The sequence below is a fragment of the Lepisosteus oculatus genome, chromosome 2 (assembly GCF_040954835.1).
Source record: "Lepisosteus oculatus isolate fLepOcu1 chromosome 2, fLepOcu1.hap2, whole genome shotgun sequence".
Taxonomy (NCBI): Eukaryota; Metazoa; Chordata; class Actinopteri; order Semionotiformes; family Lepisosteidae; genus Lepisosteus; species Lepisosteus oculatus.
The window spans coordinates 17,380,232-17,394,273 of NC_090697.1; the positions used below are offsets into that span (position 1 = coordinate 17,380,232).

At 38.5% G+C, this 14,042-nt stretch overlaps 1 protein-coding gene across 3 annotated transcripts in view; it reads left to right on the forward strand.

Moving 5' to 3' along the window:
* Positions 1-14,042, forward strand: part of LOC102696159 (low density lipoprotein receptor adapter protein 1) — a 52,813-nt gene that overhangs the window by 19,288 nt on the left and 19,483 nt on the right. For all 3 annotated transcript variants that reach the window (XM_006626082.3, XM_015352708.2, XM_015352719.2), the window contains exon 2: positions 9,167-9,309. In XM_006626082.3, coding sequence (XP_006626145.2) covers positions 9,167-9,309 — 143 coding nt within the window. The remainder of the gene's footprint in view (positions 1-9,166; positions 9,310-14,042) is intronic.

Consider the following 14,042-nt stretch of genomic DNA (forward strand, 5'->3'; position numbering starts at 1 on the left):
TACTTTTCCTGAGATTAGGAGGTGTAACCTCAGGTGACCTGGGTAAATTGCACTATGGATTTACAATCTAGACTATCTAAGATATGTTAATAGGTTCACTTTATTGGTCATATACAATTTCTTGTATCAGGAATTTGTCTTTTCACATACCCAACGTTGCTCTCCATGAGACACACAGAAGACAGACAGAGAAGTTTTGGGTCAGAGCACAGGGTCACTCATTTATACGGCACCCCTGGAGCAGTTGGGGTTAAGGGCCTTGTTCAGGGGCCCAGCAGAGTAGGATTCCACTGCCAGCTGTTGGATACGAATCAGCAACCTTCCAGCCACAGGCACAGATCCTTAGCCAGAGAGCCACCACACCTAGGGTTCTTAATTGGTGAAATAAACATTAGAAATGTCTGTTTGCCACCCTGTCTGTGGGTCCTGCAATTCAATAGTGGATGAAGTGTTCATGCCTATTGTAAATGTAAGGTGCTATGCAGTCCTTTGTGAGGGAAAGTATGATGTAAATGTAAGGAACTAATAATATTATACATTAAAATTAATTTAAAAAAGTCAAGCCCAACAGATGAGTTCAGAGTTAATGATTTTTCAATTACAAAGTTACTGTTGACAGTAATATCAAATTTGTAGCCCCTCGTAAATCAACATGCTATTATTTGATGTTAATCAGTAGAGTTAGGCTCAGATAAATTAGTGTGTCAATACTGCCTACCTCAAAAAGAAAAAAAAAATCAAATATATAAACATTTTAGAAAGATCCTGCTGGATCGATGATCGATTGGTATGCAGCAGCAAGAAGTTCACAAATAGTGATTGCATTTCTGTAAAAGGATAAATATAAAGCATTTTGCAGATCTTCTATCCATTTTATAACTGCTTCATCCAATTCAGGGTTGTGGGTGAGCAGAAGCCTATCCTGGTGAGAAACGGGTACAAGGCAAGACACAGCCTGGGCATCTCTCCTGTCCATTATAGGGCAACATTTTGCAAATATTATTTGTAAATCAGAGAGTACATCATCAATCATCATGTCTGTTTTAAGATGCTACAGTTTTCTGCAATCTTAATATTAATGGCCCAATCTAAATTAAAAGCAAGAGATGTGTTTTTCAAATTTTTCAAATATATTTTAACTGTGACATTCACCAGACAATCTTTTCAGCAGGTTTTATTTAAGGACTAATTCCATGAGAATTCAAATGCCAGTTAAAATGAAATACAGTAAGTGGGAATTAAGCACAGTTTAAAAGTAAGCATTATCATTTGGTTTACTGGTCAGAAAGGGGATAATTGATAAAAGACTGTTAAGACTGCTGATATTTTGGTAGTTTACCTGATGTAAAATGGAAGGAAAACTCACTGTGTGTTTTAAATATTCAGTTATGTTGATATTCAGTTATGGTGATTCATAAATACATTGAGATAACAATTGCACAATTAATCAAGTAAAATTATATAGACATAGATATGTGATGCTGCAAGCAGTATCTTGTTTTCCCTTAAATTCAAGAAATCTGATTTTAGATTGAAATATCATAGATAAGTCTATTGATATTGTATTCATCCTTCTGTCAAATCTCTGAAATAAGTGCAATGCCTTCAAATCATGTATGGGAAGATATGCAAAATAGAATCAATTTTTCAGATAGATGTTATTATTGCTTTCAGCAGAGTTCAATTCAGTTTTAAAACTGCATGTTCTATGAGCCTGTCAGCCTGAGAAGAAGCATGCTCACAATGGGATGTAAATTGAAGTGTTTCTTAAGAGAGATTGTGGGATTGTTCGGTTACATTCTTCATGAAAATATCCGTAAAACATCAGGGCCTACAGTATACAGGTAGATTACAGTAACTATTTTAAGTTAGCCACATTTTCTGGCATGCTGTAGCTGAACTTTTTTTTTATATAACTTGCTGCTTTATTATTTTTGAGAAAATAGGTCTTGTCTCATTCTCCCTCTCAGGACTACGGAGATAATTGTTATTGGAACAGTGAAGTGATTTTGTCATTTCAGGTCAGAATAAGTATTGGGATAAATGAACTTAAAGTACATTAAACTAGAGTAAAGTTAGCATTTGGACTCCCTTACATGCAATGAAAGTCTGTGAATCCATCTTTATCACCAGATATCTTTATTACTTATGTGGGGTTTTCTGACTTTAATTTCCTCTTTAATTGAAATGCATGGTCAATAAGATTCAAACCAGGAGAGATTTCTCGTTCTTCTCGATGATGAACTACTTGGTTAAGTGTACACTATGCAGCCCCAAACCATAATGCTTCCACCACCATGCTTTACAGTTGGTATGAGGTTTTTTTGGTCAAAGGCAGTTTTTGGTTTTCGCCAAACATGACGTCTGGCATTGTGGCCAAACAGCTCTACCTTTGTCTCATCTTTCCAGAGCACATTGTTCCAATAGTCCTGATCTTCACCTAGGTGTTGTCTGGCAAACATCAGTCGTGCATCTATATTCTTTTGTGAAAGCAGAGGCTTCTTCCTTCCTGACCTCGGGCAAGGCTGTGCAGTCTCTTTCGGATGGTTGACTCATGCACTTTGACATTGACTGAGGGAAGACTTGCCTGTAAATCCCTTGATGTTATCCTGGGGTTCTTGGAGACTTTTTGCAGCATCTTTCGGTCAGCTCTTGGGATGACCTGGATAGATTGCCAGTGGTTTGAAATTTTCTCCATTTGTAGATGATCTTTCGGACAGTTGAGCAATTGACTGCAAATTGCTTGGAAATGGCTTTAAAACCCTTCCCAGACTCATAAGCATCAACAATCTTTCTTCTGAGGACCTCAGAGAGCTCTTTTGATCTTGGCATGATGTAGCCGCACACCTCAATTGCTAAGACTAAACCAGACCACAGGTTTGTGATGTGTATATAAGGCAGTGCCCTCGAAGTTACTCTCTAATCATTTGCACCTGTTTTGGTGCACCTGACTCTAATTTTAGGCATTTGATGCAATGATAAAAGTAGGGGTGTACTAACTTTTTCCACACAAGGAAATTGCATTTCTGTTGATTTACTGTATATAGTACAAATAAGTACAAAATGTGATATTTGAATGTTATTTTTTTAATTAGATCACCCTTATCTATCAGTATTGTTGAAATGACAATCAAATATCCTTTTGTCCAAAAATGTAAAAAAATACAAACTTTTTCATGGGGTGTACTTACTTTTACACCACTTTACATGTACAATAGAGTGATGTGCAATGTTTTTTTTTGGGGTCCATTATTGGGGTCCATTATATTTGAATGCTCACAAGTGCCATGTGTCCACAAAAGATTTCCTTTAGGGGACAATAAATCTTATCTTATCTTATACCATGGTCAAAGATGGATTGTGAACATCAAGGCTCATAGGTTTTGGATCTTGCTAAATGAAGAAGGCCTCACATAAAGAGAAGGTGAAGAAGTCAAAAAATGAGCCTTGCAGTAGTCAAAAAAGGTTGAGGGGGGGTCACATAGAAAGGATTTTGGAGAAGGGGTCAGTGGAAGATAATTGGATTGTTTTTCTATATTGTGTTACTCTTTTGTATTATTTCTTTCCCCCCAAAAAAATATTTTTAATTGGTGAAATAATCATGACAAACTGAATAGATTGTAACTGTTCTACTTTCTGATTTCATTTGTGAAGGGACGTGGAGGGTAGTGATGTCTGGCAGTTTCCATTTTTCATGTTGTCCTAGTGGGAGTGCATGCACTATTTTTTGCTGCGGGGCAAAGTTGGGAAAATAATTATTTTACACCTCATTTTAGTATGACCGTGTCCCACTTTATATCTAGTTTAGTGTCCTAGATTCGTAACTAGCCGTGTTCTGAAAAAAGATTCTAGAAAAAAAATCCTTTGTTTCTCCTTCACCCATTGAGAACTGCAGATAAATTTGAGTATCCATTGAATAACATACTGTACAACCTGATGTGAGTGTGTATTTGCCGGTGTGCATTTTCCTGTGAAGTGAGGAAAAAAACAAAAAGCAACATTTTGTCAGTTTTTAGTGTTCCTACTCTGAATAACACTGGAAAATCAAAAAAGCATGTTAGAACATTTTCTAATAAGGCAACAGATGTTAAAAATAAAAATGCAGGAGAGTGTCAGACTGAATAATAGTGTATTTTGATCTCTTTGTATTTTATGAGATTATTTAATGAGTATTTAAACAGTTAAGCATCAATTTAATGTTTGAGAAATCTATTGTGCTTGTTAGAGTACTTTTTTAATCTTAGGGACTATAGTGAACCCTATTGATAGCTAATCCCATGAAAATATTTTTAGTGGCAAGAATTATATCCAGCGAATTCACAACTGCCTTCTCTACACTATAACATTTTGGTAACAAGTGAACATATTTCTTATTGAACTACCATCTCCCTGGCTTTTTTTCAATAAACTTTGGATTTTTTTTTTTGGCTACTCTGGCTTCTGTCAAGTAAGAGTTGGATGAAAGCCTTGGATGAATAACCTTCTACCCAAGCAGGCTAGATGGGCCCCAACTAGCCCAAGTAACCTTTCTTATGTTCTTATGTTAACAGCAACCCTGATATTTTGATATTGGAGTTGTAACTTCCTGAGTATGTATTGGTTACAAATCTGTATTTCAGTGTTTCAGGACAAGGTTAGCTTATTTTTGAAAAAAAAATGCACTTTATCCACACCCTGTCTTGCTAAGATCCACATAATCAAAGTTCATCGCCACATCCTCCATATTCAATTTACAATCCCTCACTTTAGTACAAAGCTAAAGATTTACTAAAGATTTAATACATTTGCTAAGGGCCTAACTGAATATATGGATTTCTGAAAGGCAGGTGTTGGTGCTGAAATGTATTTATTTTCTGACATTTTATGATTTCTTATTATTTATCTGGTGTTCTGCCTACATCGATATATAAATCTATAAGGTGCCTCTATTTGCTTCTATAATTAGGAGCAAGGTTAAGTAGAATGTACTGTGACACAAAACTGTAATGAACGATAAAAGTGGCATCCTTATAAACGAATACTATTTTTATAATCAAGAAATGAGATTATAAGAGATCCCTTCTAACATATAATGTATGGCCATTGGAATCAAATCAAAGCCTACTTTCTAGTTCAAAATTGTTTTCAAAGATTCAAGATTCAAGATTTCTTTATTTGCCATATACATGTACAGCAAGTGTATTGGAATGCTTACTAGTTCAGCTGTACCCAGTCACAGTAGAGAAAACAAAATAGGCACAAACAGACAAACAGACATGGACAATAAATTTAGACAATAGATGTTATAGTACAGCCAAGACAGGACATAGTGCAAACAGTGCAGTACCTTAAGGTGCAGGTGCTAATATGTGCAGGTACTAATTTGAGCTGTTTAAGCTGTTTAAGGGGAAGAAACTGTTTTTGAATCTATTCGTCAGGGTTCTGATACTGCGATACCTTCTGCCAGAACCTCCTTCAGGGGTGAAAACAGATCATGGTCAGGGTGAATCGGGTCCCGAAGTATAGCTCAAGCCTGGTTGTGGCAGCGGTTGAGATATAGCCGGTCGATGGAGGGTAGCTCGGTCCCAGTGATTTTCTGCGCGGACCTCACAAGTCTCTGTATGGCTTTTCTGTCCTGTACTGTGGCTCTACCGTACCACACCGTAATACCACACTCTCTATCGTATTACGGTAAAAATTGGTGAGTGTTGTCTTGCTCAATCCACACTTCCTTAACTGTCTCAGGAAGTGAAGGCGCTGATGGGCTTTAATGAGGATGGCAGCGGTATTCTCTGACCAGCTCAGCCTCTCAGTGATCTGGAGGCTGAGGAAGCTGAAGGTGCTGACAGTTTTGACTGGAGCCCCATGAATGAGGATGGGTGTGTGATGCCCACCGTGCCTCCTGAAGTCCACAGTAATGCCAATGTTAAGTGTGAGGTTGTTGTTGTGGCACCACTCCACCAGCTTTGCTACCTTGCTCCTGTAAGTGGATTAATCATTGTTGCTGATAAGACCGATTACTGTGGTGTCATCAGCAAACTTGATAATGCGGTTGCTGTTAAATCTAGCAACACAGTCATATGTAAATAGAGAATACAGCCGTGGGCTCAGGCAGCAGCCCTGGGGGGGGGGTGTGTTGAGGATCAGAGGGGATGAGGTTTTATTTCCAATCCTCACCACTTGGGGTCTGCCTGTCAGGAAGTCAGGGACCCAGTTGCAGGCCCAGACCCCTGAGTTTGACCACCAGCCTGCCTGGCACAGTTGTGTTGAAGGCTAAGGTGAAGTCAATAAATAACATCCTGGCATAGGTGTTCTTCTTGTCCAGGTGCTCAAGAGTAGTGTGAAGGCCCAGTGAGACAGCATCGTACTGACCTATTATTCCTATAAGCATACAGCATGGGGTCCAAGGAGTCCAGGACAATACTGGTCATGTGTCCCATCACCAGTTTCTCAAAGCACTTCATGCAGTGGCACGATACTAATCCTCTCTGAAGCACAGTGGGACAGTACACAGGGATAGTGACATGTCAGATATTACAGTGAAGATGGGGGCCAGCTGTGCTCTGCATGCCTTTAAAACACAGGAGGGGACACCATCAGGACCGGCAGCCGAAAGCTCTCCGTACCTGTTGTTCAGACAGCTGCAACACAAATTCCCCAGGCTCACTGGGCGTTTTGCGTGAAGGGTCCATGTTGTGAGTGTCAAACCTGGCATAGAAGTTGTTTAGTTGGTCAGGCAGTGAAACATCAGCTGTTGTTATAACACCCATTTGTCCTTTGTAGTTAGTGATAGCCCTCAGGCCATTCCAGAGGTGCATTTATAGAAAGAGTATAGAAAGTATAGAAAGAGTGTTTGCTGAACAAGCTTTCCATTAATGTTAAATTTTTTTAAGAAAACAACATTTCCGTTTCATACAATTTTTTTTTAGTGCATTAAAATGTATTTAATAATTATGCTTTATAGCCTGCTCTTTGTCATGACAGTTCCAAGCTCTTGTGTTGAATCTGCTGTGGGTGGCCTGAAGCACTTACACTGTTGTGCTCAATAATTCATGACTACAGGGCTGCTGAAGTTCTGATAGGTCCCTCAAGACCGTTAAGTAGCTGCGTGTAACAGATAGTCCATGTCTTGCTTTTCTTCTGTTTTTACTCGGAGAAGACTTAGTTTTGATTTAACAAAGATATGTTGCTGCTCTTTCTTCTCTGCAGTATGAATAGATTAGAAAAGGCATCTAGTCATATTTATATTATTTTAATCAACTTAAACGTGCTTCAAAATGATTCTCATTCACCTTTTCTATTAAGGCATTATGGATCACCACACAACATTTATAGGGACCTCTGAGCTGTAGGTTTTTTAGCTGTAAAATACTACTCAGATAGTTGGTTTACTTGTATAATGGAACCTATGAGGTATAATTTCTGTTCTATTTTTGTGTAAAATTAAATTACTTGAACAGGAAATTATTTAATATGTAATTATTTGGGGGGGGGGGTTCTAGGGTAATGCTTTTCTCAGAATGACATGAAAGGTCGGACTGAAATCTATTTTGGCAAATAAGTGCCTGAGTTGGTCAACGTCAACTGTCAAATACTGTAAATGTCAGATAACCCATAAAATCTTGGATGTAAATTCATACAAAAAGGTTTTCATCTGCTTAAGCTCAGAAAGACTGAAAGAATAACTCTTCATTTTGGTCATTTAAAATTACATGTTTAGGTTAAAATGTAAAACATTGTTGAAGTATGCAGTGAACGTTGAATACATCATTTGGATTTTCAAGTTATTGTTTAAATGCCATTGTTCTATGTATGTCTCTTTTTCCACACCTCTCCCCCACCCACAGTTTTTACAGAGTTCTACTTTTGACAGCACTGAAACAAAATAGAAGAAACTATTGTTCATGTGACTGCTGATAAATTATATTTATTATTAAACACCGCAAGCTCAGTCTTACTTGAATGTAAGCTCTCATAAGATTTGGTTGCTGCTAGATGCAGGGAGGGGTGTAAGCAAGGTAGAATCATTGTTATTTGTTCAAATTCTATATAAAATGTACCATACATTGCTGTTTTCTACAAAACAGCTGGTGGTATTCTGTGTAACAGATGGTAGAACAGAGGACTCTGGCACAGTACAATTATTGAGTGTGATCTCTGTCCCCCCTTTGGTTATAATTATTCAAGATAGCATATAAACAACATGTCAAAGCAAAAATCTAGTTGTGATCACTTTTAGATCTCTTCAAACTTTCTCTTTTGAAAATATCTTATTTCCTCTAGTGGGCTTGTCAAATTCTACAAGAACCTTGTACACACCTAAACCCAACTAAGTGCGTTGAGTTCAGTCTTTATAAGATAGCCGTGCACCAAAAAATTAATCATTCCTAATATGGAATTTGACAACTTGATTTAATCGGTTACTGTATACGTCATAGTTGAAATCATGATTATAAAATAATGAAATCATGGCTATAGGTTTTACCAGTTTGACAGAAGAATGAGGTGTTTTCACTTTGTTACACATATTACTGTGACACTCAGTCTTGCTAAAAGTAAATTAAATAATACTTAATAATTTTTAATGAATTTAAGGAATGGAATGGTGTCATTTCAGTTGGTACTGCTGCCTCACCGCAGAGTGAAGTTTGCATGTCCTCCCCAGGCCTGTGTGGGCTCTCTCTGGGTGCAACGGTTTCTCAGTTCTAATGACATCAAGCTGTATCATTTAAATAGATTTCTTATATCACACCGATCAGTGTCTCTAGCTGTCTCTGTATGTACACCCAGGATCCAGGATGTCTTCTTGCCTTGTACCCCATGCTTCTGGTTTTGGCACTGGCTCAGATCTCTGCTGTTTGTGTGACTGTCTCTCTGTGTGTCTGAGCAAAGGTCTCCAGCATTTGAGGTCTTGTGCAACAACCCATGTCCACAGTGTCCCTACCTGTCCTGGCTTCTTCACACTAATGTTGTCACAAACAGCATGAACCTGTTATTAAAAAAAGTAGCACTCTCTGTTCATGATGCTGATATGTTCTATTATTTTTCTCAGTATGGATGAGAGCAAGGTTTCGGCACAATCTAAAATAAATATGATGTACCATTACAACAAACACTATAATGAACTACGTGTTTGTACTGAATGCTCTGTATGACACTTAGAGTTTTAATGAATACTGTCTTTCAGAACTTCCCGAGAACTGGACAGATACGAAAGAGACTCTTCTGGAAGGCATGGCGTTCAGTGTGAAATACCTGGGAATGACCCTTGTGGAACAGCCCAAGGGGGAGGAGATGGCTTCAGCAGCTATCAGAAGGATAGTTTCCATGGTGAGTGTTTCCTGTACCTCTTGTGGAGTTAGGTTTCCTTGAGAAGACAAGAACCAAATTAAAAAAAACAGCTGTAGGGTTGCAATTTCATTTAGTTGATGGGTTTTGTAATACATTAGGGTTGTGTTATATACTGTAGTTATCATGGTACTATTGTGTATTGTATAGTCTATTATATAACTAACATCACTTTATTAACCCTTTACAATTTCTTGCATTAGGAATTATCTTTTCACATACCCCAGCTTGCTCTCCATGAGTCACACAGACAGGGAGAGAGCCTGGGGTCAGAACGCAGGGTCTGCCATTGTATGCAACCCCTGGAGCAGTTGGGGTTAAGGGCCTTGCTCAGGGGCCCAACGGAGTAGGATTCCTCTGGCAGCTGCGGGATTTGAACCGGCAAACTTCTAGCCACAGGAGCAGATCCTTAGCCACAGATACACCGCTCCGCCCCATGGGGTATATTACCCCATAGTCTGGTAATATAGTCTATTGCATACATATGTCACAACTACTTTGCATTTTTAGGGGGGCCTTGCTAACATTTTACTCTGTGGTGTTCTTGAACAGAAAGTGAGGTGGAGGCTAAATTCTGATCTCACATTTTTGTTTCCCCAAGCATAAAAGCTCCCTTGCTGAACATGGAGCTGTGCACATTTTTTCAATCACTTGGGGTTCCAGTTTCTTAGCAGACAGACGTGTTATGCACTCGGCAGTGCTGGGAACTTACCACTTGCTCACACAAGCTTGAAGCCTATGTCATACTGTACAAGTTTCTCATTCATTCCACGCTACACATGCATTCTACTTGGCGCCTGCGAGACTGCCACTGAACTTGCTTGCTCTTGTTCAATGACAGTGTTTGTTCAGCTCAGTGTTCAAAATCTAAATCAGAGTTTTGGGGATTCTTTTTACGAAATGTGACAGTGTTGATTTTTGACCTGCACTGTCATTTCCTCATTCTGGTGAGTTAAACACAAACTACTAAGCAAACTACAGGTAGTCCCCACCTTACAACATATGCGACTTACGACCATTCGCATATTATTTCTGTGTCCTGGCATTCGGTCATAACATCTAACATTGATGACATCATCAGCCTGTGCGACACCTTTCTGCCAGATGCCATTGTTTAGGTGGTTAGCAAGCAAATGGCTAGCAAGCCAAAAAGTGAGTGGTCTGGTGGTGCTGTTAGGAAAAAACGAAAGCGAAAGACAGAAGATTTAGAAATGAAAGTGAACATAATAGTGCAGCATGAAAACGGAAAATCAGTATCAACAATCGTACAAGACTTTGGCCTTTCTCATTCGACAGTATCCACAATCGTAAAGGACAAGGAAAGAATTTGTGAAGCAGTGAAAGGATCAGCGCCTATGATAAATGAAAAAAATATAACAAAGCCATATTACACAATGTAGCATTTATGCATTTTAATTCTTTACACATCTGTGTGGTTCGTGTACTATTGCAATGCACACAATCACGACTTGCGCATCTGTATGATCGGAATGTGGAATGAACACATAACATACATATCATCCACCATTTTCCTGTACTGTCAATTCTGTAGATACAACTTTAAAAACGTTAATGTAATCAAATTGAATGGATAGTGAATTTTATTTAAAAAAGGTAATATTCTAATCTTTATACTTAAAAAACTAGATCTTAGAAGCTGAATTTGTTATCTTTTGGTGAAGTACTTATAGAAGTTCTTTCCATCTGGTAGCAGTGTGATTCTTATTGCCGCAAATTACATCTAAGTAGAAGAATTCAAAACAGAGGATTTATTTAACGTCCACAGCTCTGTGGCATCCTGAGCATAAAATTAACTAAAAATAGTAAACCACTACTTTTTTGTGACACCACTATCTTTACAGAAACAATGAAATAGCAAGGTCTCTTGCTTTGTCCAATAATCAGACAGTAGTACGTGGAACTGATTTCCTCTACACTAGCCATAATACTCTGCGCTGCTTCCAGGGCTAAGGTCCCAGCCTGAAACTCTGTGCTTGATTCCACTTGTCCTTGACAAATTCATTGTAAAATTAAAACAATGTTAGAATTTCACTCCCAGATGCATTCTCTTTTTAAAAACATTTTCCTTTCTGATAAAAAAAGTTTTTTCCCCAATGCAGTACTTAGTTTTTTTAATTTGATCTGCATTATAAAATGTTCATTATGTACATCGCCATAAATCATTTGTGACCAAATGCAATAAGAAAAATAAACTCTTAATGCAAGAAGCGTGTCAAAAACATCTGTAGGATCCTTTCCGAAAGAGTGAGTGCTTTTGAACTGGATTCTAACATGTTAAATTTTTGTCTTTGTTGTATGTTGTATTGTTGTATGTAGCTGTCTGTAGTTTTTACAGCTTTTCATCATTAAAACATGAAGAAATGTATTTATAATATAGTGATATACTTCTGCAAATCTCCATGCAAAGCTTTATAAACATTGTATGTGGTCAAATAATGTACAGGTGTGGATAAAATTCAAGAAAATCAAATTCCAAAAAGGAAGAAAAGTAAATGAAAATGGTTCAAAAAGATAATCAACATCTTGAGTTTGTGACAAGCGTACCCTTTTCTATTTTATGTCTTCTGTGCTTCGTACGGCTCTATCTGGTATAATGTACGATGTAATTTAATACCATACCAGTATGTGCTGATAAAGATACTCTTAGTGACAGATATTGTAGTTTCTGTAGTGATACAGAAATATATATACACTGAATAGACATTTCTGCTTGAATTTTATGATTCATATTAAGTTGTTTTTAAAACTATAAAAAACATTACCTCAAGATGTGAAATAGCAAAATGTATTGTAATGTGATAGATTCTGTGAGGATAGACACACAAAGTCAGGCTCTTTTTAACTGAGAACACGGCGCTTTATTGATCGGACATGCATCAGGCACAGCAACCACAACAGAGAGAGAGAGGCAAACGGGGTACAACACACTGGGGTCTAATTGGGTACAGTTACACAGGTATAGGGTGGAAATGGGGTACATGTATAAAAGGGGTGCAAAACCAGGGAAAGTATTTACAGTATATGAGTCCGGGCGATCTCACGACTGTGTACACCGGTTCCACAATTGGTCAGCTGCACTGGCCACTGGCTCTCCTAGACCCCCCCTGGCCACTACTACTCCCATCCTGCCCCTTGCCGTGTACCCCAGCCGGGTGCTCTTCAGCTGCAACGCCAGGCGAGGGTGCTACAGTATTTACAGGACTGTACTTTTTCTTTTAAATAGAATCCTCAGAACACTTACCTCATTTGTCTTTATTAATGTAAACTACTATTATAAAACAAACTATTTTTGCCCCCTCATTCTGAACAGGAAGGAGTTCATAATGTGATTAAGGCTTAATTTTTTAGTTAATATTTGCAGAAAAGCTTTGTGACAATACCTCAACAGTATAATCATAGCCCTATAAGAGTGTAATCTTAAATTTTCATGTTTTAAGTGGTGTGACTCGATTCATTCTCATGGACAGAACCCTTCTGGGCTTCCAAGTTTTGTCATTGGTCCCCTCTTGGGGAAGTTTTTGTTTCCATCTACTCAGAGTTTCACATAGACAAATAAAGATAATACAATCAGGGACTGCAGTGTTCAACCCCACTCACTTGGTGTCACCAAATCACGCTTCTTAATTTCCTTCACTTATCTTCACTTAAAGAACACAATCAATTCTGTTCTTTAAACTCTTTACTCTTGTCAAAAGTGTATACTGTTCTCAAACAACTTCACAAGCGTAAACATTCTTCATTATGTGGCAATACCAACTGATCCTGTTTGGCCAGGACTCTGCACAACCAAGCACGCAAGTGCTCATGACACAGCAGCAGGTCCTTTTTCCTCTTTCACATCTCTTACTCTCTCTGAGACTGCATACCTGTCTGCTGTTGTCATAGCCTGTGAGGACTCATGGTACCTGGACACCCTTCATTGTCAGTTAAGAAGAGAAAATGCTCTGCTACCTTTCAAGGCATTGCCCTACTCTTCCAGTTGTTCATGGAAGCTGTCCAACCCTGTTCTTCAGCAGTGCATTTCAATCCTGTTAAGCCTGGTAAACAAACTACCATGCAGCACACCTGCCTAGCACTTGTGATGCCTCTTAGTATATCTGAAATTATTTTCTCAGTCATTCCTTGCTTGCTGAAACCCCTAAGCCTGTGAGTCACCCATTGCTAATAAGAGCATCCTTTGGCCCTCTCTTTCTTCCATACTGGAGCCTAGGCACAGACTGAAATACTTGCCTTTCTGGCTGTTCTTAAAGACGTCTCGTTTGGCCCAGGGAAGTGGCCAGTTCCACACACAGCCATTCCTATCTGCTCTTTTCCCTTATATGGAGTCTCAAACCCTCTGCCATCTGCCAATTACGGGATTCAGCCCAGCATAAAACCATTTATCCTGGTTTTTATCCTTAATAGTTGGCTTTCTCTTAAAGCCACCTCTTACTACCTCACAGGCTGGTTAAACTGGAATTGAAAAAAAAGATCTTGATGAAATCAATTTCAAGTTCACATTTATTTTTCATTCCAGCCATATGCAAGTATACAATGGAACGAAAGATCGTTTCTCCTAGTCCAAGGTGCAAGTACAGGCAAGACAGACAGGACACTGACATAGAAATTGTAGAAAGGATACACATAGTTCAAAGTGCAGATAGTGCAAATTACAAGGCAAATACATAATACAATATACACAACACACTGGGGGT